This window comes from Anser anser (assembly GCF_964211835.1).
Source record: "Anser anser genome assembly, chromosome: 10".
Lineage (NCBI taxonomy): Eukaryota > Metazoa > Chordata > Aves > Anseriformes > Anatidae > Anser > Anser anser.
Genome location: NC_139730.1, coordinates 11,773,423 through 11,799,325, shown reverse-complemented (window position 1 = coordinate 11,799,325; position 25,903 = coordinate 11,773,423). Strand labels below are relative to the sequence as shown.

General features: G+C 54.1%; 3 protein-coding genes across 12 annotated transcripts in view; 2 read left to right on the top strand and 1 right to left on the bottom strand.

The window, feature by feature from the left end:
* CPEB1 (cytoplasmic polyadenylation element binding protein 1) overlaps window positions 1–16,302 on the top strand; it is a 36,350-nt gene extending 20,048 nt beyond the window's left edge. For 9 of the 10 annotated variants that reach the window (XM_083849593.1, XM_083849596.1, XM_083849597.1 and 6 more), the window contains 9 exons: window positions 8,282–8,508; window positions 9,477–9,726; window positions 9,980–10,093; window positions 10,391–10,495; window positions 11,422–11,558; window positions 12,427–12,625; window positions 14,007–14,101; window positions 14,311–14,391; window positions 14,950–16,302. In XM_083849593.1, the coding sequence (XP_083705719.1) occupies window positions 8,282–8,508; window positions 9,477–9,726; window positions 9,980–10,093; window positions 10,391–10,495; window positions 11,422–11,558; window positions 12,427–12,625; window positions 14,007–14,101; window positions 14,311–14,391; window positions 14,950–15,060 (1,319 nt within the window). In that variant the 3' untranslated portion in view covers window positions 15,061–16,302. The remainder of the gene's footprint in view (window positions 1–8,281; window positions 8,509–9,476; window positions 9,727–9,979; window positions 10,094–10,390; window positions 10,496–11,421; window positions 11,559–12,426; window positions 12,626–14,006; window positions 14,102–14,310; window positions 14,392–14,949) is intronic. The other variant, XM_083849594.1, reaches the window with a different exon arrangement.
* A 326-nt stretch (window positions 16,303–16,628) lies between these two features.
* On the top strand, window positions 16,629–19,432 carry RPS17 (ribosomal protein S17). The gene is made up of 5 exons (XM_083849575.1): window positions 16,629–16,761; window positions 16,962–17,113; window positions 17,467–17,572; window positions 19,119–19,184; window positions 19,307–19,432. The coding sequence occupies exons 1-5, from the start codon at window positions 16,759–16,761 to the stop codon at window positions 19,385–19,387; spliced, it is 408 nt and encodes a 135-aa protein (XP_083705701.1). The 5' UTR covers window positions 16,629–16,758; the 3' UTR covers window positions 19,388–19,432.
* Window positions 17,239–24,429, bottom strand: TERB2 (telomere repeat binding bouquet formation protein 2). The gene is made up of 7 exons (XM_083849574.1): window positions 24,071–24,429; window positions 22,521–22,666; window positions 22,195–22,256; window positions 21,630–21,742; window positions 21,444–21,535; window positions 20,793–20,934; window positions 17,239–19,803 (listed from the first exon to the last, which is right to left on the bottom strand). Exons 1-7 carry the CDS (start codon window positions 24,331–24,333, stop codon window positions 19,695–19,697), a joined length of 927 nt encoding a protein of 308 aa, XP_083705700.1. The 5' UTR covers window positions 24,334–24,429; the 3' UTR covers window positions 17,239–19,694.
* Between the last annotated feature and the right edge of the window lie 1,474 nt (window positions 24,430–25,903).

Sequence of the window (25,903 nt, the reverse complement as noted above, 5' to 3'; positions counted from 1 at the left end):
GAGAATGAGCTGCCTGGTGGCTCTGTGTTGAGCCCTGGCCCTTCTGGGGAAGCCTGCCTGCTGTTCAGGGCTTGCTGGTGGAGTACAAACACAGTTGCAGTGCCTCATATGTGGAGATTAGTTATAATAACGCAATAAGGGAGGATATCCAGTTTTCCAAGCTGGAAGCTGGCTTGCCTCGCAGGATCTCCTGTGTGCCCATTGTACTGCAGCGGTGCCTACGCAACGGCCTGCCTAAAAGCTTGCCCTGTGCCCTCTTAGCTCCTGTAGGGCTTTTCTGAGGACGTACTTGGTGTGGATGCTTAATGGGCACTTGTTTCTTGAGGATGTCTTGGTAAGGGCTGATCACACTCCACGGGCTGATTTCTCAGCTGCTGGCCAGAGCTGGCCGTGCTGAGGAGCAGAAAGCCTGGAGCATTTGATAGCTGCAGGCTGTTCATGCGGCAGCAGTGCTTGATCCTTAACAGAATAACTTATGTATCAAATAAGTAAAACAAGTATCCAAACTCCAAGTTTGCAATTAGTTTCTAATGGAAGCTGCTCTTAATCCAGCTTTTAGATCTGCCATTTGAACAGCTTCTCCTAAACAGATTTATTTTTTTTTTGCACTGATGCTATAAGGCAGAAGATGCAAATAGGTGAGCAACTTGAACAGGAACCTACCCAGCATCTCTGCCTGCATCCTGCAGGAGCTAAAGTGGGTCAGGGCAGCTTCCTGGCTTGTGCTGGAGATGGCTTGCAGGAGCAGGCACGCCCCACCAAAAATCCTTTCCCTTGGTTTCTCCTGGGAGGGAAGGATGTTTGAGTGGGCTCTCCTGAGCATCCGAGGGGCTGTTGCTGCTGCCTGGCCACCGAGCCTGTGGAGGTAATGGCAGATGAGTGTGGGTGCAAGGAAGGCACAGACTTCTCAAGCATCTGATTGTTGGTGGAGGTGTGGTGGAGAAAATGCTCCAGCACTGGCAGATCTCCACCCTTCATAGACAAGCTGTCTGTTGCTTCATCGCCTGGTGATGCCGGTGTGTACAAATACACGGGGCTTGTGGAGCTTCCCTATAAGCTTTTGACACCAGATTGTAGTTCGAAGTGTGTGCCTCTCATCTAGCTGCTGAAATGAGCCTTACAAGTGTGTGCCCTCCCAAGGAGAGCATTGGAGCTGCTCCTCGGTGGCTCTGAGCAGCCCTAGGCGACTAGCAGCTTAGTCTTTTTTCTACTGTGATTGATATTGGAGGTGGTGGCAGGGTGTTTCAGATGATGTGTGCAAGCTCTGGCCTGGGGTAAAATTCATGCCCAAAATTGTGCCAATCAAATGAGGGATAGGGCAGACAGGTTTTCTTCCAGCCCTTGAGCTGCTAGGTGTCTAAGCAGTGGAAGGGCTGCTTACTTGCTGGGCAGAGCGAGGTATGAAAGGCTCTGTCTGCTGCAGCTCATCTGTTGTAACATGATAGCTCTTAGAAGAAGTCCCGAATGTGTTTTTATCTCCGTGCCTTGTTACAAACCCTGCAGTGTGTGCAAGGCTGAGTGCTTCCACCTGGAGCTGTGTGAGGGCACTGCTGGAGGGCGGCTGGTCTGAACCTGCCTGCCTGTGGGCTCAAGACAAATTGCCTTCTCTGAGACTCCGCATGGGGAATGGGACAGGCTGGGAAAAGCAGCGTAGCCCAAGGAGGCTGAAGAAAAAGAAACATTCTTTGGGCCAGCACGGAGCATCTCCAGCCAGCACCACGTCCTGAGGCTCAGCACCTCATGTCTGCGCCTCTTGTGCACAGTCCCTTAGGTGCTGGCAGAACAGCTGAATCACAGGTGAGGGCTGTGCTGCTGCCAGCTCAGGCTGCTCTCAGGCACAGCAGCCGCCATCCCTGTGAGATGGCCATGGAGAAATGCCCGGCTCCCCTCCTTGTGTGCCATTTCCCAAAGAGGCTTGTGTTTGGGGCAACAGCCTGTTTTAGTTGCTCTCCCTTTGCCCAGAGGGGTTTTTCCAGCATGCTGCTCCCCCATCGTTCTCCAAAGAGCTCTCCCTTTTCCTCAAGCTGGTATCCTGATCGACTTGACACCCCACAAACTGTGATACAGCTGAGCAGCGAAAATGAGTCAGCCTCAGCCTTGTTATCACGGAAACTAACACATGCTGCGGAGTTTGCACCCTGGACGCTGCAGCAGATAATTGAGAGGAGTTTAGTACTTAAATATAGAAGTGTTTGTTCTTGAGGCTTGCAAAACTGAAGCTTGTTGTGCAGAATTTGACCTGAATATGTTGGCTTTTAAATATCTCTGGGACTGATATGTGTTAAACCTTGCTGTATTTCACTGTTCTGATCTCTTAAGACGAATGCAGTTGTGGCAGTCTGCTTAGTGAATGCAATTACCTGCGCGCTTCTAAAATCCTGAATCATGTTTTAGCTGTCCTTGCTGATTTTACATCTACCTCGGGCATCCATTTTCCCCTCCCAGAAACATCGTAGTAAATTCCCTGCCTCAAGAAGCAGTTAAGCTTGCTGTCAGCCAGGTCCTGCACACTCGGAGCAGGAGGAGGACCTGTGCTCTCAAACATTAATGCAATAAGCCTCTGTTCCTGGTTCTGCTGCTGTTTCCATTTTTCAGGGCACGCCGGGGAAGTGACTTACCATGTTGGTGCCAGAACCAAGAATAGACCTCAGGTGTCCTGACTCTAATTCTGCGGTTCAGCTGTGGGATCATGCTGCTTTTTTTTATTCCCCTGCCCCTTCTTAGCAAACCAGAAATAGCTGCCTGAATATCCTCAGTTCTTCTTTGTCCCAAATGAAGGATCCGTCAGGGCAGAGTTCCTCTTCTGTAGTTCAGAAAAAAAAAAAGGGCTGTGTGATGTCTCTTGATTAGACAGTGGTTACTGCTGGCAAAGTGGATGCTTGATCACATCTGGTCTGGGCTCTACTTTTCTTGAATGTTGGCATTTGGTTCGATTTGGTTCGAGATGACTGAGACTTGTGTTGTGATGTGCAGCTCTGTGCCTCTGCCTTCAGGTAGCTCTTCTCGTAACAGCGGTGACTCTTCCCCATCTGGAGTGATGGGAGCTTAATGGAAGGAGGAGGATTTCAGCAAGACCTCGGGAGGTATCCGTGCTGCTGCTCTGATCAGTAGCACTAGGTCTTGCTCGGGTGAGCTCTGAACACTTAAGGCTGCAGATCCCCCTTTTCCATTCCAGGCACTGTCCCATTGCTTCTCTGCTTAGGAGGAAGGATTTTTCTTTTGCCATTAGCAGTTCTTTGCAGATTTTACCTGTTTCTTTGTGATCCTGGGTGTCTTTTGTAACTGCAGGCATGCTGGCTCCCCCAGGCAGCATAAGGTGCCATGGATGCAGGTGAGAAGTGCAGAAACCCCATTTGAGGTTAGTCTGGAGTACGGATCCCCCCTTCCCTGTGCTGAGCAGGCCGAGTTCTAAGCAGCTTGGTGCTTGTTTGTGATGGAGGGGGAAAACTCACCCTGGCAGCCTGTCTGGCTGCGTCTCTGCCGTAACTACAGAGACGTTGGCTGTAACTGTAGGAGGTGGTTAAGGTGCCCGTTTGCCTTTCAGACATGCAAATGTTTCTCATGCCATGAAGCTGCTTCGTGTCTGTAGGAGGTGCTGCTTTTTGGCTGACTAAAACAGTCAGCCTGCTCCCACCCCACATGGGTAGAGTCTGGCTGGGCGGTAAAAACTGCAGACAAGCTGTTTTTCTGGAACTGCAGCAGGCTATTGTTTGGGACATCAGCCTTTTTTCCCCTCTACAAGCTTATTTGGCGAATGACAAAGAAACTGCACTGTGTTCAGTCTCCAGGGCCTTGGTCACGCTGCTTCCCTCCTCCGCCACCGTGCCCCAAATGTGCATGCAGCTCTGCAGCCTCTGGGCATGGCAGGTGTCACCGAGTGGAAGCAGAAGTGCTGTGGCTCTGAAAATCATCTCCTCTGCTCCTCCTGGTGAGAGTTCTCCTATTGATCTCTTCACCCCTGCCTCCAAAAGGAGATCAGGGCAGAGGGGTAGGCTTGCAATGTGAGTAGTGTTTGGAGATTGAAATGTTCCTGCCTCTACCCTTGCTGGTGGTGCCAGCCAGCAGAAGCGACCATCTCAGCGTTGTTGACCTGCTTGTACAAGTTCTGGTCCCTTCTAAATAGGCTTCCTCCAGCCCTGCAGCGAGCTTTCAAAGGCTGAAATATGTATTCAGAGCACGACTTCAAAAAGTGGGTGCCTGTGCTCATCTAGCACTCGGTGCCACTGCCAAAAGCGGTGTCTGACTGCACGCACATTAAGCATGCAGGTGCCAGACGTTGCCTGTAATGCAGGAATCTGGGGCCTGGCACTATGCTCGGCAGAACGGGAGTCTCTTGTGTGTGTGCGTGCACGCGGCTACCTGCAATTGTGAGGGGGCTGAGAGCAGTGTGTGCCGCCCTGCAGCAAACTTCTTCTGTGGGGAAGCCTCCACTGGTGTTCCGATGGCATGGGGAAGATCTTGAGCAGAGGGATGTGAGAAGAGTGACATGAGTGCCTTTGCTCTGGGCAAGACTGTTTCTGGGTAACTTGCCTAGAACAGATGCACCACAGGGCAGAGGCGCTGCTCTGCTAGCAGCTGTGTCGAACGTGCTGTAGGCTCCTTCTGCTGGGTGGTCTCCTGCAGCCCAAAGCTGAGGCCGGAGTCCTCGAGAACAGCTTAATGGTGGCAGGGCTCTTTGTCAGCTCGAGTCACTGGGAATAAAAATTCAGTGGCTGCTCTGTCTCTAGTGTTCTGCTTATCTTAAGGTCTTATTCAAGGCAGTAAAGCGTCATTTGTCATCAGCATAGCGGTAAGGTGGTTTATTTGCCCAGAGTCCTTCCCTGAACCGCTGGCAGTGGTAAGCCTGGCTGCTCAGGGCTCATCTTTACAGCCATTTCTTGTAAAATAGGCTTGGTCAAAACTACCAGGAAGGTCTAATCCTTAAGTGGCTGTAAATAACAGTATGCGGGGAAGAAAGCCATATGCTTCAAGATCCTGAGCAGGTGCTGAAAATCTTAAATTGTAAATCTAACTGGAGCATGCAAGAATAAAAGCTCTTCTGAGTCTGGCTGCGTTGGGTGTTGGACGCCTTGCTGTTGGGGCTCCTTTCCCAGGGAGCACATTGCAAACAGCGGCTTGTGCTGGGGGAGTTGTTGGTCTGAGATGGGGTGGGCTCACGTGAAACGTGGCTGTAAGCAGGGCCAAGAGATGACTTGTGGTCTGCAGGACAGAGTTGGCTGAAAGAGTTAAGCCTGGCCGTGGCTGTGGGCTGTGTGGCTGCGTACTTCTGCTGTGAAACGTGTGGCTTGGGTGTGATGGGTCCGAGATGCTCGTACCTCTCGGGGCCCCAGGATGATGCAGGAATTAAGAGGGCACACTGCAGCAGCAGTGTCCTGATGGCATTTACTAGGAAAAGCAGGACTGGATCTTCCAATGCTCATTCTCTAGAGAGCGTCCTGAGCGCCTGCGATCTGGAAGAGTGCCATGCGGGTGTCGAGACTGCTCCACAGAGCTCTTAAATCTGTCGGCGTTTGGCTGACGTGCTCAGAGATGGAGCAAGCTGGCTCCGAATTCAGTCATTAAAGCTGCAGCAGTGAGTCAAAAGTCAGAGCGGAGTTTCTATTAAAAGCTACTGGTTTTGCTGTCCCCTGCAAAGGAGAGTTGGCATGTGCCTCTCTTGCAGCTCCGAGCGGTGGCCTGAAAAGTTCCAGAAGCTTTCTGCCACCCGTCGTGCTCTGGACGCTGGGGCTGCTGTGTGAGCAGGTGGATGGGAATCGTGTGGACCCTTAGGCTGGAATTTCCCACATAAGTGTGAAAAATACTTGATTGTTTGCTTTTAACTGGCTTTTAACTGCTTAGACTAAGAAGAAAATGATCTGGTGTCTGCTGTTCCACTTCAGGATCTCCAGGGATGCTCCTGACACCGGAAATTGCTGATGCATCTTGCTTATGCACTAAAGATGGTTAAAGTCTCCTCTCCTGCAGGCTCCCTGTTTGGGAGGAGGGGAGATGAGGCAACATCCCTGGATGTCTGTCGAGTGGTCCAAATGACTTGAGAGGTTCTGTCTGGGTGGGCGGCTTTTTCTGGTGGGGCCCTCCCTGAGGAGGGGGCTCAGCGGGTGACCCTGCCAGCAGGGAGCTGCGTGTGAGCGCTCCAGGTTGGTGGAGGGGTGCAGCGAGAAACAAGATCTGGTCTCCAGTGCGGATGTTTCCTAGGCTACCTGCAAGGGCTGGCTTCAGGGGATGCAACCTGATCGCTCAGTGAGCATGAAGGAGCAAATGCCAAGCCTGGCTGGCAGCTCTTCCTCTCTGTGGCTCTGTGAGCGGCTGTAGGTGCTGAGATGAGCCCTCGGACCCACTGGGGCGTGGGGGTCTCCCACAAGCTCAGCACAGCCCGTAGCTCAGTGCTGCCTGTGGGATCTGTCGGAAAGCTGCTGGAGTGGATGGAGTCCTGTCTGCATTAACAGCAGGATGCCAGCGCTTCCTGGCCAGAGGTCATGAGTGGGTCAGTTGTAGCCAGCGTGGTGGTAGGTGCTGAAACTCAGGTGCCCCGTGCTCTTCAGACACCTGAGCACTCGATCCTTTTAAGGCCAGTAATTACGCTTCTTGCGGACACTGGATTCGGCCTCGTTGTTTTTCTATTTCTAGCTGCAGTGACATCCCAGCAATCCTGGGAGCAAATGTGTAAGCTGCGGCTGTAGCAAGCCAGCGTGGTGGCGGAGATGAGGGGTGACACTACCGATAGCCCCGTAACACCTCCGGGGGCTGCTGATGTGCCCCTGACTCCTTGCTGGTCCTGCCTGGATGGGGTTCTGGTCCTGAACCTCCGAAAGTGGCGCTGTAGCCAGGAGAGGAGGCACAGGACTGCGTTGCCTGCGAGCTGTCAGCATGGTGTTTGCTGTAGCACTCCAGGAGTGCCACCGCACACGGGGTCGGTGTGGGGCTGCTTGCTGACCGGTGCTACGAACCTGCTGAGCCCGGTGGAGAAGGGCATCAGTGCTGGAGCATTTGTCAGCTGTGCGGCTTGGGCCGTGGGATCAGCTGCTTTGCTTTGACTCTTGTACTGTTTAGTGACTAATCAGATTTTTGAGCCTGTTTAACAAATTCAGCTGTCTCCCTTGAACAATACGCTGGCTGTATTTTTAAACACATCACGTGGCTTCAGAGAAGTCAGCGAACCAGCGTAGTGCGGCTCGCCTGGGCTGGGAGATGCTCTGCTCTGCCCTGCTCTGTGCTGCGACGAGGAGGGAGCAGTCTCCTCCCCGGCTTCAGCCGTCTGCAGCAGCTTTCCCTCTGCTTCCTGCCGCTCGCGGGGCTGCTCCGCTCGAGCTCTGCCAACAGTAAGTACTGCTGAGGCTTCCTGTGGCTGCGGGGTCAGTCTGGCTTTTGCTGGTTTGTCTGTGTGTTGGGGGGAGCTGAGCAGATATTTTTGAAAAGCTCCCCGTGACCTTACCCTGCAGATGGTCTCTTTCCAAGTCTCCTTTTAGCACAGTGCTGAGTTCAGTCCTGTGCCACAGCTGAAATGGGGGAAGGAAGAGGTCTGTGCTCTTCCTGGGGAAATTCTTGGGGATAAAGCTCCGCAAATGCAGGGAGGTGCTGTGGATAGGTGCTGTGGATGGAGCTGAGAGCTCCTGCGGACCGGCTCTGCCTCAGATAGATGCCTCGAGGACCTGCCTGTGCCTGGCTGAGTTTTCTGTTGCTGTTTTGAGGCTCCTCACTGCAGTGTGAGGTTAGAGGTGCCGGCTCCCAGCAGGCGTGGGGCTTGGGGCAGGTACATCCCAGCGCTGCGCGTACCCTCGGCAGCTCTCTGGCACTGGGGTGACACCAGTGTCTAGTGGCTGTAGTGCACCTCAGTGTGATAGCACTTCTTTTAATGTCTGGTTTGGGCAGCATTTTAGACTCCTCTTCTGTACCAGAGCTCCTGAAAACCTGGGTTAAAACCTTGTGAGGCTGAGGATATCGTGTGTATCCCGAACTTGCTTTGCTGAAAACTGAAAGCTTCAGGGCAGGCTGCCTTGTCTCGCAGCCTCTGAATAATTAAAACCATTTCTGAATGCTTTGCTCTCGTCATTTGATTTGGGGACGTGTTCAGCTTGCTGAGACTTGTTCCTCTTGTCCAGAGCTGGCTGGAGCCATGCCCCCGTGGGATCCCACGTGGGTGGGTCAGGCCTTGCTCTTCCCAGCCTGCCACCTCCCTCACCGCCTGCATGCAGGGCGATGGCACCCAGCATCTCCTGGGCCCTGCCCAGGAGGAAGGAGGCGTTGTGCTGCGGCGCTGACAGGCTGCGTTTCTCTGTTGCAGTTCTCAGCATGCTGAGTAACCCTCTGGGGAACGTCCTGGGGAAGCCCCCGATGGGTTTCCTGCCCCTAGACCCCATCGGCTCAGACCTGTCGGAAAAGTTTTCCACTCCGGCGCTGAGGAACTCCCGCCTGGATTCCCGCTCCCTCCTGGACTCACGCTCCAGCAGCCCCTCCGACTCAGACACCAGCGGGTTCAGCTCGGGCTCCGACCACCTCTCGGACTTGATTGTAAGTCGGGGGCCTGCACCTGCTCCCTGCAGCCTGGGCTCTGGTGCGTGGTGTCTCCTGCATTTCTGGAGAGTGCAGGAGACGTGTGGGGCTGCGGCCTGCCTGCTTGGGAAGGGAATGCTGAGGGAGCTGTCGTGCATGCAGTGATGCAGCAAGGCTCTCCTGCAGCCCAGGGTTTGGAAGAAGGGCTGCTCGTGCGGTCCTCCCTCAGAACAGCCTAGCAGAATCCTTATTTTTCTTCTAAATGTTTTGCTGCTCTGTGCCTGCTGCCCTAGTGCCTGCAGCCCTAATGGGTTAAGGCAGCTCCCAGAGCGCCTGAGTGCTTGAGCTGGTGTGTGGCAGGGTGTCTGTCCTGCTTCTGCTAGTGAGGTGGCCGAGTAGTGCAGCTGCCTCTAGCTTGGGCTTCTTGAGAGCTCCAGTCTCTGCCTTTCCTTGCCCTTCCACTTTGACTGCGCTCCTCCATCGCAGGCCTGCTTCTTCCACAGCAAACTGGGTCTAGCCTGCTTGTGCTCCCTAAAGCGCAGCTAAATTTGGAAGCCGGCAAGCGAGGCGAGCGCCTGTCTTGCTGACCCAGTCTGCGCAGCTGGGTCCGCCCGCGTTGCAGTGTGAGCAGCAGCTCTGGGTGCCAGCAGGGTGCCCTGTGCTTCCGCACATGGCGTGGGCTGCGCCTCCGTGGGACTGGAGTGTAAAGCCAGGGCCTCAGCTGCACCTGGCTCTGCTCTGGCACTGCTGCTTCCTTAACTCCCGTATGGGGTGGGGATTGGGATCTCTGGTGGCAGGCAGCACAACTCTCCTCTGGGAAGGTCAGGTCTTCCCCAGTGAGGTGAGGCAGTGGCTTTCCTGCCTTTGCCAGACCTCAGTCAGAGCAGGAGCATCCCCAGAGCCTCCTCTCCTGGTGTGGTGCATGACTTCAAGTGCTACGTCCTCCTGCTGGGAAGCCGGGTTTTAATGTGGAGTTTCTCTTGCAGTCAAGCCTTCGCATCTCCCCGCCTCTGCCCTTCTTGCCCCTCAGTGGGGTGTCAAGAGACCCCCTCAAGATGGGAGTGGGGTCACGGCTGGATCAAGATCAAGCTGCCTTGGCTGCAGCAACTTCCTCCCCAGCCAGTGCATCGAAAAGATGGCCTGGAGCTTCTGCGTGGCCTTCCTGGGATCTCCTGGACTCTCCAGAAGACCCCTTCAGTATTGAAAGAGAAGCCAGGCTGCATAGGCAAGCAGCAGGTAAGTCAGGTGGTGGGTCTCAGCAGCCTTCAGTGCCTGGTGGTGGCTTGTGGGAGGGGACCGGGTGGCCTGGCCCTGAGCTTGCAGCAGCTCAGACCTTCCATGCAGGCCTCCAGGGTCCATGAGCTGGTGGAAAAACAGGCAGAGGCTGTTTGGGCAGCTGCCTCTCACTGCTGGTGCAGCTCTGTTGAATGGGTAACTGGGGGGATGTGGTCCTTACGGTCCTCCTCTGAGTGCTGCCTGTTTGTCCAAGCTGTGAATGAAGCAACCTGCACCTGGAGCGGGCAGCTGCCTCCCCGAAACTACAAGAACCCTGTCTACTCCTGCAAAGTGTTCCTAGGTGGAGTCCCCTGGGACATTACGGAAGGTGAGCAGGCCGTGGCCATGCACGCGGGCCTTGGGTTTTGGCATCAGGTGGGCTCCCATCCTCCCTGGGGTGCTGCTGCCAGTTCCCCTAGAGCTTGGGGGTAGGGAAGGAGCTTGAAGCTGTGTGAAAAGAGCCACAACTCCCACTGGAGTTGCCAGCACATGGTGGCGCAGTGGACGGTTGCATGTGGCACGGTGTGTGTACAGCTTGCTCAGGCCTTCAGGAGAGCCCTGTGAGGAGGTGGCTGCAGGGGGGAGCCATCTGAGGGGGCACTGACTTCTCTCCTTCCGTGTGTAGCTGGACTGATCAACACCTTCCGTGTGTTTGGCTCACTGAGTGTGGAGTGGCCTGGTAAGGATGGCAAACACCCACGCTGCCCTCCCAAAGGTAATATGCCTAAAGGTAATAGCGACACGGTAGGGTTACTTTTTTCCCATGCTATGTTACAGCACGGATGCTGGGATGGTACGGCTGCATGCTGGTGACTGGATGGTACAGAGCACCCTAGGGTAAATGTCCCGCTCGCACTGGGGTCAGCACCAGGGTTGCGGAGCACTGTCACCTCTAACCTGTCCCTAGGAGGGCTGGGTGGAAGCGTGGGGGTGCAGAACCCCTGTTTGGTGCTTCCAGAGCCCAGCGTGGGGCTGCCCTGCTCTGGTGGTGGCTGTTAGCCTCCTCTGCTGGTGCAGGCACACAAGGCATGTGTGCCCTTGGTGTAAAGCACCCACAGTGAATACTAATGTGCTCGCAGCAAGCTGCGGGCACCAGCAAGTTGAATGGCCCTGTGGCTTAATCCTGTCTGAAATAGTTGGGCTGATGTGTAAGCAGTAATGAGTTAAAGAACGCGGTGGCTGGTTTGTGGCCTTGCTCAGCCACCAAAGCAATGCGAGGCACAGTGTTGGCACTGACAGTGGTGTAAAGCTCTGCGTTGATGTTCCTGGGATGAGACTTCTGAAGTGTGAAGCTGAGCCTGCTGTCCTGTGGCCCGTGCTGTGGCTGGGCTGGCTGCGGCCACGTGCCATGTCTAGATGTGCCTGCAGGAGGCGGTGGCCCAGATGTCCCTGAGCGTGGTGACCTCTGATGGAGAGGAGCAGCCCCGTGCTGCAGGGGGCTCTTCCCCAGCTCTGTGCATCAGCAGTGGATCCTGTATGTGGTGCTCGAGCAGGAGTAACGCTGCCTCCCAAGAGGAAGGGTTGGGGACTGCAAGGGAGATGCAGTGCAGATACTTTGAGTGCTATCTGAGAGTGGTTTTGAAGGTGTTTGCAAGCTGGGATGGTCTTCCCCCCACTGCAGTTCTAACAGTGGTTCCTCTCCCTTCATCTCTAAAGGATATGTTTACCTGGTGTTTGAGTCAGAGAAATCTGTGCGTGCTCTGCTCCAGGCATGCTCCCAGGATCTGCTGAGTCCTGACGGGCTCAGTGAATACTACTTCAAGATGTCCAGCCGCAGGATGCGCTGCAAAGAGGTGAGCAGGCCCATCAGTTCTGCATCCCTTTGTTTGCAGAGACACTTCCATCCCTTCGGTTCTCTTAGACCTTGCCTGCTCGCAGAATGGATGGCTCCTGTGCATGCTGCAGGCAGATATTTTGGATCTGCAGTTGCTGCCCAGTGCAGCCCTGGCTGGCTGACCGGTGCGCTGGTGGTGGAGGCGCTGTGGCAGCCAAGGGCTTGGACTGGCACACTGGTGTGCGGGGCCTTAGCTGTAGATCAGGTGCAGCTGCACAAGTTTGTAGAGTTAAAGAATTGAGATTCAGGTCTTATCTGGACAGGCACAAACTAATTGCACTCCAGACAGCTCTCCCGGTGTCTGGCTATTGGCAGCACTTTTGTGCCTGGTGATTTAGCTCTGGCAGAAGTTTCTCCTCTTCAGAGCCCTATATCAGCTGTCTAGCAGATGGAAGCTCCTGTTGAAATTGGCAGTGGGTGGGTTGTTTCATCGATCCCTTCCAACAATAGGCTTCTGTGCAGGGAGGCATCTGACTGGGCTGTAAACATAGGTGCAGGCAGTAGGTAAAATCGGTCATGCCTGGATTGTTTCCTGGCTGCCAGCCCCAATGGACTGGTGTTTTGGATTCCAGTTTGGCTGAAACAGAGCAGCATGGAGTGTTTGCGTTCCCTTGGCAGGCCCCAGCTCTCCTGAGGTGTCTGAAGCTCCAGAGCTATTATGCCCTGGATGTAGATCCTAAACAGCAATAACTGAAGGGGTGTTTGCAGATTGGGGATGAAGTCTTGAGGGCCTGGGAGGGTTCCTGCCCTCAGTTGAGGGTGCAGGATCAGCCTGGTGGTGGGATCACAGGCCCTTGGCCTGCTGACCTGTTCGTGTTTGCTTTCAGGTGCAGGTGATCCCGTGGGTGCTGGCAGACAGCAACTTTGTGCGCAGCCCGTCGCAGCGGCTGGATCCCAGCAAGACAGTGTTCGTGGGGGCTCTGCACGGGATGCTGAATGCAGAGGCCCTGGCAGCCGTCATGTATGACCTGTTCGGAGGGGTGGTCTACGCTGGCATTGACACGGACAAGCACAAGTACCCGATCGGTGAGTGCTGCTCCTGCCAGGGAGTGCTCTGAGGAGACGCACAGGCTGCAGCGGTGCCCATTGCTTGGTCGCTTCCCAGGGTGCTGAGCTCTGCAGGACAAGCAGCCAGCAGGACAGATGGCCATCTGCCTCCCCCTCTCTGGGAGCAGATGTCCAGCCAGCTTCTTCTACCAGCAGCGTTCCTCACCTGGCTGTGGGGATGCGAGACAAGCCTCGGGGGTGCTGGCAGAGATGATGTGCCTGGCACCTTCCAGTTCCCAGATTATTCCGCAGCAGCTCAAGGTTTTTAATGCCTCTTCAAGTGTTGCCGAAGGGTTTTCTGCCTTGGTTCAGTGCTGTGCACAGACAGTCAGCTGCTAATGATCCTTAGATGCTGCTTGAGCTCTTCTTCCATCCCCAGAGCAGGGACAGCTGTGGCTGTTACACAGCTGGGGCAAACTCAAGCCTGCTGGCTGCTGACCTCAGCACTGAAGGCGCTGGTCTGTGTGGGGAAAAACCCTGCAACAGAACATCAGGAGCAGTTTTCCAGGCTCAAGCTATGGGAAGGCTGCAGTGGTCCCTGTGTTTTGGAAGGGACCGTGAGTCTCTTGGTTGTCACTAGGCAGGAACAACTTCAGAGTTGGCTAATGCTGAGCTGCCTGCTGCTCATCACTGTCCATGGACAGCGTTCTGGCTTTTCTGGTGAAGGCTGGGTGCAGGCCTGGGTTTGGGATGTGCTCGTGGCACCGCTGAAGTGGCTTTTGGGGGCAGTCCCAAGAGATCCCACTAAGAGGTTGAAGGGACCCTTGTAGAGAGGAAGGGTCCCCAGATCTGATCTCTGTGCCCCAGACCAGATCCAGGTCTCCCAGCCTCTGTCCTGTGATGCTGGGTGAGCACTGAGGGGACAACATAAATGTGTTCTGGGTGGCACTTTGCGCTGTGCCCATCCCTGCTGCTTTCAGCTTTAGCTGCCAGCACGCAGGAGCATCGTGTAACAGCCAAAGCTCTTATTACTCTAAGAAAGGAAACTCGTAGGTGAGCACAGATAGGTTTTTCTGCAGCATAACGAAACTCGGCTGGAAATGAGTGGTGCAGGAGCACTGCTGACTGGCAGTGAAGATGCAAAAACGCAAGACTCTGCGATGAGTGGGAGGCTTAAAATAAAAGCTGCTGAGCTGTCTCGGCACCGGCTTATTTCAGGTGCAGGCGTGGAGCTTGCTGCTCCCGCTCCTCCTGTCCTGGCCCCAGAGCTCGTGCAGGCGTGGAAGATACTTTCTGCTCTCAGCTGCCTGCTGTGCCTGCCTGGTGGAGGAGGCAGGCGGTGTGTGGGGCTCCTCATCGCCCCTGGCTCCTGCCTGGGGGCGTGGGCTTGGTGTAATGCTCGTGGTCTGGCTTCTTCCAGGGTCTGGCCGTGTCACCTTTAACAACCAGCGCAGTTACCTGAAGGCGGTGACCGCTGCCTTTGTGGAAATCAAAACTACCAAGTTTACTAAAAAGGTGAGGAGCTGGTGGGGAGAGGCTTTGGGGCAGCCCAGGGAGCTGGGTGTGTGTGTGTGTGTGTGTGATGGGCGATGCTGCTGGGAGCACCCCAATCAGCACAGCCTGCCCCGTGTCCCTGTGAGGGGTGCTGGTGACCCGTGTGGCGTGGCCCTGCTGGGGCTGCCCGGAGCCACCGCTTTGTGCCAGCTGCCTGGTTTCTTGCGCAGGTTCAGATTGACCCATACCTGGAGGACTCCATGTGCCAAGTCTGCAGCGCTCAGCCTGGCCCTTTCTTCTGCAGAGACCAGGTAATGCTTTCCCTTGGCGCCATTCCTGCTCCTGGCAGCCCCATGCAGGGACTTCCTCAAGGAGGAGCGGGTTCCGCTCCTCGTGGCTGCGGTGTTTGTGGTTCCCTGTTGTCCGTGCTCCCCCACAGGGGAGGATGAGGTGTTGAAGCAAGAGCTCTGGAGGAGGCAGTCCTCCTGCTGCTCACCAGGGCAGAGGCAGCCTTCCACTGCTGTCCTGAGCCTGCTCAAAATGTAGAGGATGCCATCTGACCTCTGCTCACTGCTGAAGGAGCTGGGCCAGAGTCCAGCAGCTCCCTGTTGGAGTCTCAATGGCAGATGGAGCAGCAGCAGCATGCTCTGCTCCACCTCACCAAGAGGAGATGGGAGTGGGAGAGCAGCGAGCGCTGGCGGAGCCCTCCGGCAGCATTGCTGGAATTCCCTCCCTCTGCTCAGGCAGCCCTCGGAGCTGCTGCGTTGGTGTGGGCTGTGAAACCAGGGAGGGGGCTGCCAGCCCGCAGGCTGCTGTGCGCTGTGTCCGCCTGTCCTGACCGGTGGCGTTGCCCTCTGCTCTCCCCGCAGATCTGCTTCAAGTACTTCTGTCGCTCCTGCTGGCACTGGCAGCACTCCATGGAGGTCCTGCGTCACCACCGCCCGCTGATGCGCAACCAGAAGAACAGAGACTCCAGCTAAAGCGGCCGCCGGGGCTCGGGGGCCGCCGCGGGCGCAGGAGAAAGTCCTTTTGTTAACCTGCCAAGTGGAGAGCGCACGAGCGTGCCTGCTGGTGCCAGACCCAGGCTGGGAACGCGCTTCCTGAGGACTAATGGGGAAATCTTACATTCACGTTTGCACTTGCTGGTCTTTTTGTTTCTGCACTAATGCACAGTGAATTTTGTCGGGTTTTGTTTGGGGTTTTTGAGGGGGGGAGCACCCCTCAAGCGATTCTGCAGTTCCCAGACTTTGGTTCCTAGTTTGCTGACGAGAAGCAAAAAGGGCCGCGTGTTGAGAAGGTGTTTATGCAGATGCCTTCACCTAGGTTTTTTATTTATTAAAGGCGCTTTTTTACATTCCTTGCAATACTGATGGTAATAATGCAGGTCTCATTGGCTCCATTTTTTTGCAGTTGCCATACAGTGCCTTTCCATTCATTTAACCCCCATCTGAACGGCATAAACTGAATGTTCAGCTGGCGTTTTTTACTGTAACAACAAGGAGACTTTGCTCTTCATTTAAACCAAATCATATTTCATATTTTACGCTCGAGGGTTTTTACCAGTTCCTTTTTACACTCTTAAACAGTTTTTAAGTCGTTTGAAACGAGAGATTTTTCTTTCCTGGCAGCTTTTAACATTATTGCAATTTGTGTCTGGGGGCTGCTGGTGGAAAGTTGTAAATCGAGGTGTTTGCAACAGGACAGGATTTTTGGATTTGAAACTGGACCGGATAAACGATCTCTGAGCTGCTGTATATAGTTTTAAATAGTTTGTTGCACTTTTTTAAGTTGCACTTAAGGGGGGTTGATAGAGGTTTTTAATCACAAAGTCACAGGACTTACTTTTCTTTTGTAACTAGCTAAAAAAGGGCTGCGTTTCGGTGGACAGATGAAGGTTCATAGGAGCCCTTTCTCTTAGAGGGGACAAGTACTTTTCTTTTTGTTTAAGAAATGTATGAAGTAACGGTGCAGTCGATTGAAATGCTGCTGGGATTTGAGAACTTTATAGTTATTTTTTTTTTACTTTCCCCTCTATCGGAAGCTGTGTGCCAAAGAACCAGTGTCATAATTTCTCCCTCTTTCCTGCTGAGCTGATGTTGCATTGTTGCATATCCCAGCTGCTCTTTGTGGGTTTTCGTGAAGCTGTGTGTGAAGTCTCTACCTCATTGTAGTATATGCAGGCAAGACTGCACTCTCCTACAGATGCGTGGAGTAAGCTGTGGTGTAGTTTTTGGCACATAATAAACACGTTGCAGCAAAAAAAAAAAATAATCTTGTGTGCTCCCTCTTTGCTTCCCATGTGCACTTTGGGGATGGGTGTCCTGCCCCCTGAGGGGCTGGGGGGGGACACAGAGCAGGGCTGTGAACAGAGGGGCTCCTGGGGGCAAGGAGGTGGTGTGGGGGCGAAGCGTGGGGCTGGGGCGGTGACCGAGGGCGGCTCCCTGGTGGGCGAGGTGAGAGGGGGCCGGGGGAGGCTGCAGGGCGGGGAGGCGCCGGGGCGGGACCCCGAGGGCGGGCGGGGGGACCCGGGGGCGGGGCCACAGCACCAAGCCCCGCCCGCCCCGTCCCCGAGCTCCCCCGGGCCGCCAGGGGGCGCTGTGGGCGCCGCCCGCTCCCGGCGTCCCCTCGCGCCTCCCGCCCGCCCCTGCGCTCTCTCTCTCTGCGCGGCCGCCGCCGACATGGTGAGTGCCGCCGCCATCCGCCCCCATCGGCCGCCATCCGCCGCCATCCGCGGCCCCGCCGCCTGCGGCCGGCCCCGGGGAGCGGGGGGGAGCGGGGCGGGGGCCGCGGGGCGCGGCGGGGCCCCCGAGGGCGGCGGGCGGGGGGCGGCGGCGGGCGGAGCGGGGCCGGCGGCGGCAGCGAGCGGTGCCTGCCCCCGCAGGGACGCGTGCGGACGAAGACGGTGAAGAAGGCGGCGCGGGTGATCATCGAGAAGTACTACACGCGGCTGGGCAACGACTTCCACACCAACAAGCGGGTGTGCGAGGAGATCGCCATCATCCCCAGCAAGAAGCTGCGCAACAAGATCGCGGGGTGAGGCTTCCCAAGCGCTTCCCCCTTTTCCTGCGCGTTTTCCCTTTTTTCTATGCGTTTTCCCTTTTCCTACACGTTTTCCCCTTTTTCCTATATGCTTTCATTTTTTTCCTACACATTTCCCCTTTTTCCTACATGTTCCCTTCTACGTGTTTCCCTTTCTCCTACGTTTTCCCTTTTCCTCTATGTTTTCCCCTTTTTTCCCTATAAATTTCTCCTTTTTCCTACTCGCTTTCCCGTTATTCCTGCACGTTTTCTCTTTTTTCCCACGCGCCCGGTGCTCTCGGAGGTGCCGAGGACCCCGAGCTGGGGCGGTGTCGCCCCCCGGCCCCTGGCAGCCCCGTGTCCCGCAGGTATGTCACCCACCTGATGAAGCGGATCCAGAGGGGACCCGTCAGAGGCATCTCCATCAAACTCCAGGAGGAGGAGAGGGAGAGGAGGGACAACTACGTCCCAGAGGTGAGCTCGCGGCCGCGCTCAAGTGCCCGGTTCGGCGGCTGTCTTCACACACGGACACAGTGGGGCCTGCCCATCCTGCTTTGGGGTGTCTTCTGTCACAGGGGTGCTAAAGAGCACCCAGGCGCAATGTTTTCCCATTACTGGCTCCAGACATCTTTAAACATCGCTGAGGAGGAACTGAGGAGGGCTTGGGTCAAAGGAGGAGGGCTGAGGCAGATTCTGGCCTCCTCCCTGAGGGCTTTTCCTCAAAAACTCCGTGGCGTGGGATGGGAAGAGCAGCTGACTTCTCGCATTTCAGCTCTGCTGCCGGTCAGAAGATGATACCCATCCTCCATTTTCCTCGCTTTAAATGAAAGAAATAACCAGATACACAGAAAAATATTTCAGAGCGGCTTAAAGCCAGCTGTGCAGTAGATGTCGCTAAAGAGAGGCGATCGGTAAAATCCCAGTGAGCTGACCCGGTTGGTGGAGGGGCAGCAGGACCTCGACCTCCGGCCAGGCGGCCCATTGCCTACACATAGCTCTGGTGGTCCTCGCGCGGAAGTGCCCTCCCCGGTCCCTCTTCCTGAACCTGCATTCGAAAGTGATCAAGGTCTGGTGCGTGGCCTGGTCATTGATAGTGCAGGGAGAGGAATTCTGAAAGCGTTTCCCGTGTTTGGTGGGTTTGTTCCTGTCCCTCCCAAACCCTGTAGCACTCAGACAAGCTGCTCCTCGCTGCTCTTCCGCATCTCCTTAATCAGCTGCTTGTAATGCTGTTACCTTCCGTGTTGTACAAGAAGTGGTCGGTCGGACCATTATCTCTGTTCTTCAGCTCTCCAAAATTGTTGGTGCTGGGGTTTGGCACAGGGTTTGGTTATGTGGAAGATTGATTTTATTGATGTTCAGAGTCTGGGTCGGGGAAGAACAGGTAGTTTTGTAGCCCAAGGTGGGATGACGAGCCTGGTGCCACAGCTTGGTGTGACTCCTCGCTCCTGGCATCCAGAAATGACTCAGGAAATACCAGCGGCTCTATGTGCTCTCACGTCCCCCAAATTTCAGGTGTGACCGCAGCTGTGCTGACCTGAAGAGCTGTCTCCTGCAGTATGCTGCAGGTAGCAGAGGTCTGGAGGAAACAGCTGGGGTGTTTTACACCAGCTGCCTTTCAAAGGCCGGGTGTGGTAATGCTGGTGAAAGAAGTCACCCTGAAGCTCACAGCTCTTCCTGAGCATTGAAGGAGCGTTGGTGCTGTAGCTGTGTTAGCTGAACGTGGGTTATTCGTTGTTTCTTAGGAAGATGCTGGTGATACCTAGCCTTCTGTGGAAGGGAGCACGCAGAGACCAAGGGTTAGGGTCTGGAGAGGGGAATTGAGATGGTTCCGCAGTGTTTTGGTCGGGGTACTCCTGGCTCATCCTGGTGAGGGCACTGGAGCTGCTCACCGTGCTGGTCAGCAGGGCTCACGACGAGGAGGATGCTGCTGGGCCGTGCTGGGTGGGGGCTTCGCAGTGGTAGCGCGGACTTGGCCCCTGGGGCCCCTGGCACCCAACCACTGTCTCGCCTCTGTCCCCAGGTCTCTGCCCTCGATCAGGAAATCATCGAAGTGGACCCAGACACCAAGGAAATGCTGAAGCTTCTGGTGAGTAGCTTGAGCCGTACTCGCTGGGAGGGATTTGCCTGGTGTCGCTGGGAGGGATTTGCCTCCTCCCTCGGCGGGGTTAGGGCAGGCAGTGCGGTGACTGACCCCGGTCTCTTTTCCAGGACTTCGGCAGCCTGTCCAACCTGCAGGTCACACAGCCCACAGTGGGGATGAACTTCAAAACACCCCGAGGAGCTCTCTGAGGCGGTCGCTCTTATGTCACTTTTCCAATAAACGTGGGAAACCAACTCGGACTGCTTGGTCTTTCGAAGCCTGTGTGCGCAGGGGTGAGGAGGGGAGGGTAGTTTTTCCCGGGGTGCCGTATCTGAGGCATCACTGTGTGAAGAGGACTTGACACCTTCACATTTGTGAGTACCTTTTGGGGGTCTTTTCTTGGGGCATGAGGTGCAAAGCTGTTATTTTACAGGTTTTCCTGCAGGCATGCGTGCTTGCTGCTCTCAGGATGGCGGTGCGCAGCCAGGAGAGGGCGAGCGTGGTGTGTCCTCGCCATCAGCGCCTCCCAGCTTTGTGCTGTGCTGCTTGTGAGTGGGTAGCTCTCAGGGTCGTGCTGTGCCAGAATAAAAGTTGCCTTTTATAACCGCGTTTGTGACTTTTAGTGCTTAAATGAAAGAGGGAGAAATCTGATTTTATTTCTATGAGGGGAACAAACTGGGCTGAGCAGAGCACTGTGTCTGGGGGTGGAAGCTCCCCCGTGGAGACAGGCCCCAAAGCCCCCAGCAAGACACCCCATCCACTAGCGATGTCCCCAGGGGGCAGCAGGCGTGGGAGAGCTGTGACCTTCACCCCCAAGACTTCTCCCATCCTGTATGCACAGGCAGAGGACCTACAAGTCCCTGCCGTGGCTGTTGGCATCATCCAGCACCACAGCCTGTGGTCACGGTGCCCTGGGCACCCCTGGTGAGGCGAGGGGTCTTGGCACAACCACCTACAGTGCTCAGTGCACCTGTGACTGGTGTGGGTTTTACTGAGGGGAAGTTTAGGGCCTGCTCTCAAAACCCATACAAGCCCACGAGTGCTGTGGGGCACTGGGTCCTACAGGCAGGGCTGTGATGAGAAGCCACTTCCTTCTCTGCTCTGCGTGTTCTTCCAAGGCTGCTGTTTGCAGCCGTGGGTCGACTGACTTAAGTACTCCATACAAATAAAAAGGCAAAGGGTTTGGTCTTTTGGAGATGCATCTATATTTGTGTGTTCTGTGGAATTTGTTTTAAATAGTTAGGAATAAAATGTTTACAACAAATGTAGCCGGGTATTTAAATGTACACTGAACATGCTGAGCTGTAGTCAGGATGAACCAAACAGGGCTAATTTATAAAGTCCCCCAAACACCACGGAGATTTAACCACAGAATTCTCAGCTCAATACCACCAATCTCTTCACTATTTAACTAAAACACGGTGAGAACACAGACTGACTGACAGTAAAAATAACCATAAGTCTGCATCAGAAAATCTAACTGCGGGATGTTGCTAACCAGAATTGAATTGCCGTACATGGCTGACAGCATTTTGGCAGCACTCAGTTAAGCTGAGTTACAGCTGTTACTTACAGCTACTTACAGCTACTTACAGCTGTTAACCTGTTACTTACAATTTTCTTTTCATTTTTGTTTTCACATCAGAGTAAACTTTGATTTCATTTTGAATCCAGTACGCTGTGTAACCCGAGGTGCCAGGAATGAAATCACGTAGCTCTCCGACGTACTTCTTCATGTCACGAGCAGAGGTGTAGCCTAGGAATGGAAAGTGCTGGTCTCACCGCGGGAGCCCTGAGCTACCTAATTTCTCATTTCTCAGCTGAAATGAGAACTATGGAAAATGAGAAATGCTGAGGGGAAGGGACCAATTCCAGCTGTGCCCTCGGAATTACAGCAAAGGCTGATCGCGCTCTCAAGTTTCTAATGACTGGAAATTGGTGTCAGATAACGTCTAGGGAAACAGAGCTCTGATCTACCACCCAGGAATTTCAACCTTCTTACCCTACACAACTGCTGCACCACTTCAGATATTTGCACATGCCATGCAAATTAGGACAATGAGCAATAAGCAGTTTCCATCAGAAACAAGCAGTGTCTACAAAAAAACTACAATCTTTCAGGTTAAACCTGTAGCCATTTTTGAGTCCAGCAAGAGTAAAAGGGAAAAGAGCAATCCCAAGGGGTAAGTATGACTTCATCAGCACCCACAGCTGTTTTCGGGCAAATTTTCCACTTATTACAAGCCTACCTATGCTACACATTACCTGTCACCATGTTATTCATCGGGTATTCCTTAAGTGCATGGTATGAAAATTCCCCCTGGGTCGATGCTCTTGAGCCTGGGTTTTCTTCACTGCTGTATTGGGGGAGAAAGATGTTATTTCCTTCATGTTGGATGTCTTCTGAAAGGCAAGGGCATATCCAAATCCTACCATCGAGGCCTGAAATACCTTTCAGAGAGGTTCAGTACATCCTCCATCACATCTTGCTTGCAGTCTTTTCTCACCATCTCTGCTTCGTCCAGCAGATCTTCATTAGGTTGAAGACCTTCATTAGGTCTCTGCTAGTGTCAGCACAGAGTTAGTTTAAAATTGCGCCGAGTCCATTTGACTTGAGGCAGTTTTAGAAATCCTGATTTCCAGCATATTTTATAATAAAGTTTTAAAGATGATGATGAATTTTGATTCAAAAGTACTGAGAAATCCTTTCAAGAAGACAGCACACAGTAGGAATTATCATGGGGAAAGAAAATGCTGCACCAAAAGGGCTGGACTCAGACCTCAGCAACAGGCAGTCCCCAGAAGAATGTGCAGACTGTGCGCCTGCATGGGCAAGAGAGAAAATCCCTCCTGCATGTCCTAATATTCTGTCCCTGTGTTGTCACACTGAGAGGGACACATGCAGCACAAGTGCAAGAACATTTCATCCCATATTTGGGTTGAGGGTCTGGGATGAAAACCAGTTGCTACAACTGATTTTTACATCACCTCCTGCAGTATGTATTTCTCATCTTACCTGTTCTGCAAGGGAATCATCCATCTGCTCCCAAATAAAGCCACCAGTTTTTCTTCTGATTTCTGCCATGAACAAAAGTAAATGACTGTAAAAGCATGAAATAAGAAGACTGCCCAGTGGTGCAGGAGCTCACCAAGTGGCGTTGCTCCCTAACACAGTATAATAGATGGAGCATTAACTCCTCAGCCTCAGGGAGGAAGAATTGTTCCCAGCAGAAGGAAATCCCCCACCCTCAGGGCAGAGGGAACCAAGGATTGATGCCGGTTGGCACCCCTGTGTGTACTGGGGAATAGAGAGCGCAGCACCCACCTGGTGTTCTCCCTCACCTTCTTGCAGGCAGGCAGGAGGCAGAACAAAGTGGCCCAGAACCACTGACTCCTTCATTTCTGCACTGGTGTTTGCCCATGCAGAGAGGTAGCAGGAATGGAAAACTGTAGCTCTGCCGTCCAAGTACTCCAGGCTCTCGTGTATTCTGAAAAAGAATGGTTCCTAAAGGTAAGCCTGAAATAAAAGCAGAACAGAAACAGCTTTGGCTTCGATCAATCTGGAGATACAGGGCTAGGGGGCAGCTTTGGGTAAAACAAGTGTAAAAGGATGTGTGTTGTCATTAAAACTGACCTGCTTGGATCTTTTTGCCCTTTTGCAGGGTGAAAAAGTACCCTAGGAAAGACTGTTATTTTCTAACTCTGAGACTCTGCCAGCAATGTCCTGTTCCAGCAGGATGGGCCAGGGAATGCTGTGGCTGAAGGAAGGGCTTTGTTTAAGGATCTGCTGGATTCCACTCCCAAAGCTGGCCTCGGTGTCTGAAAGCTTACAAAATCTAAGCCAATTCTAAGCAATAATGTGTTAAAACAACCTGCTTATTTCAGCCACTAGGAAAGCCTGGTGCAGAGGATCAGGAGAAACCATTCTCTCTCACATAAATATATTTGCGTGATAAGTTACACAGCTATTCACTAGGTGGAGGAAGACCCTGAATAGTCTTCTCTTACTTCTGTAGTTCTCCTGTAAAAACATTGTCAAGCTCTCTTACTTTTTATATGAAGCAGAAGGAAAATATCAATTCAACCCTTTTCCTGCTGGATTATTCTTGTCTCCAGTTTTGCTTTCACAATGTTCCGCCCTGGCTTTTTTTGCCTGTGGTTACTTCCTTGTTTACCCCGTGGCCTTGGGAATAGTGTCAGCTCTGTTTTAGACCCTGAGCTTTTTTAGCATGTCAGGTCAAAGGTAGCAAGAACAAAGCAGCACCATTACTTTGATTTACACAACTGAAGGCATCTTTTATCACTTGTTTCTGTGCAGAGGTCTTGTACCAGCTCTAAGTGTAGGTGGGTTTTATTTTTGCTAGTACTGCTTGGAGTGTGAATGCAGTTTTATCAGCTCCTACCTTGCTCCGCTTCCCACACAAAAAGCTATGCCAGTATCAGCGCCGTCCTTTTCTCACAACACCGTCCCCAGTGCTGGCTTGAAGCCAGCCTCATGCATGGAAAGCTGCATTATTTTCACAGCCATTTTATGTTTTGTCTGGGATAGCTCTGGATACACTTTATTGTGGGTACAGGTTTTCACATGCATGAGCTCTGTATCAGACCAGACTAAGCAGTAAAACCCCAGCAGACCGCAGCAGTAACTGTACAAAGCACGTCCAAAACACCACCCTGACCTGCAGAGGATGTTTACACCCATTAAATACTGGGCTAACACAACTGTTAGCTGTGCTTTTACTTTTGCTGTCTCTACATGGCCGCACGGCTGAGCCCCTCCAGCACACCACGCATGCAATGGAAGGGGCTAACAGTGACCACAGACACTTCCCAAGCATGTGCTGGGCAGCGAGGAGGTGGCAGTGGCGGGGACAGCTGGGGAGAGGAACAACCTGTGGGTGTCGGGGTGGGCGGCATCGCTGCTGAAGAGGTAGTCGGCATCCTGCCAGCGGGTGAGCAGCCCTCCGCCAGCCACTGCAGGAGGAAGAACGAGGGTGAGGATGACGGGAGGCAACCCAGTGTGTGTCCACACACTCCAAGACATCCTCAGACCCCGATTTGTCCCCACATTCCATTGAGTATGTCCCCAATGTGTCCCTGCACACCCCAACATGTCCCTAGACACCAACGAATTTCCACACACCCCCATTTCCATGCACCCCCACTGTGCCCCCCCAAACACACTCCATGTCGCCACATACCCTCAACATGTCCCCACATACCCCAGTGTGTTCACCCACATCCCAGTGTGCCTCCCCAACACATCCCCCCCCACACACATACCCCCAACACACCAATGGATCCCCACATCTCAATGTACCACCCCCCTCATGTGTCCCCTGCACCCCAAGACAGCCCCACACACCCCAACATGACCCCAGACCCTCAGTGTGTCCCCACACACCCTAATGTGTCCCCACACTCCAAAACGTCCCCATATGCCCCAATGTGTCTCCACACCCCCAATGTGTTCCCCCACACACCTCAGTGTGCCCCCCAGTGTGTCCCCACAGACCAGTGTGCCCCCACACACCCCAAGACAACCCCACACCCTCCCAATGTGTCCCCCCACACACCTGTGGGTCTCCACATACTCCATGGCGCGACACGCCATTGCATCCCCACACCCCAATGTGTCTCCATACCAACATGTCCCCACATACCCCAATGTGCCCCCCCACTAATGTGCCCCCCACCTCGATGTCCCTACACATGCCACGAGAGCCCTCCCCACCCCATTTTGTCCCCAAACACCCCAACACATTCCCACACATCCCAATGTTTCCCCAAGCCCCACTCATTCCAATGTGTCCCCACACCCCAGTGTGTCCCCCCACCACCCCAATGTGTCCCCACACACACCAGTGGGGCACTACATACCCCTTGTCCCCACACCCTGACACATCGCCACACCCCAAACATGTCCCCACACGCCCCAGTGCGCCTGGGGTATCCCAGGCCAGGCCCCATTATGGGCCCCACAGCCACGGGTCTCCCCGTGACCCATCCTGGGCTCCTCAAAGGGGGTCCTGCCCCACTGAGGGCTCACCCCACAGCTGCTGAGGGCCGGGCTGGACGCTGCGGGAGAACCAGGCACGGCGGCCCCGGAACATCGCAGGGGAAGCCCTGAGGGGTGGCAGGCGCTGAGGTGAGGCGGGAACCTGAGGGGCAATGGCGGCGGCGGGAAGCGCTGAGGGGCAGCCAGGCGGGGAGGCGGGAAGGGACCTGCTGAGGGCTCTGAGCGCCTCTGGAGCCCCAAAATAGCTCAGGATGGTTTCAGCTAGACACACAGATGGGCCAAGTGGGACTTTTTAACCAGCTGAGGTAGGTTTACGTACAAGGCTTGACCACCATGTCCTCCAGAAATGCTCCATGACTTAGCCTGGCTGGTGACACCTCTGGAAACCTGAACAGAGTTGAATATGCCCCAAACAGGCAAGTGATATGTCAGCAGTACTGAAAAGTGAAGCAGAAAGCCCTGGTCTTTGATTCATACTCATTTTTCATCAGGTTTTTACACAATCTGAAGTTGTAAAGATAAGCATTTGGAGGTGCACCAGCATCTGGAGATTTCTGCTTGTTTCCACTTTTCCAGGAGGATGTCTATATTCAGTTGTCTTGAAAGATTTTCCCCTCCTCTTATGCCTGAGCCCTTTGTTTTTTTTCTCCCTGTCATGCAGGAACTGGGGAAGTGTCAGAGACTCTAAGGGGACGTGGCGTTGAAG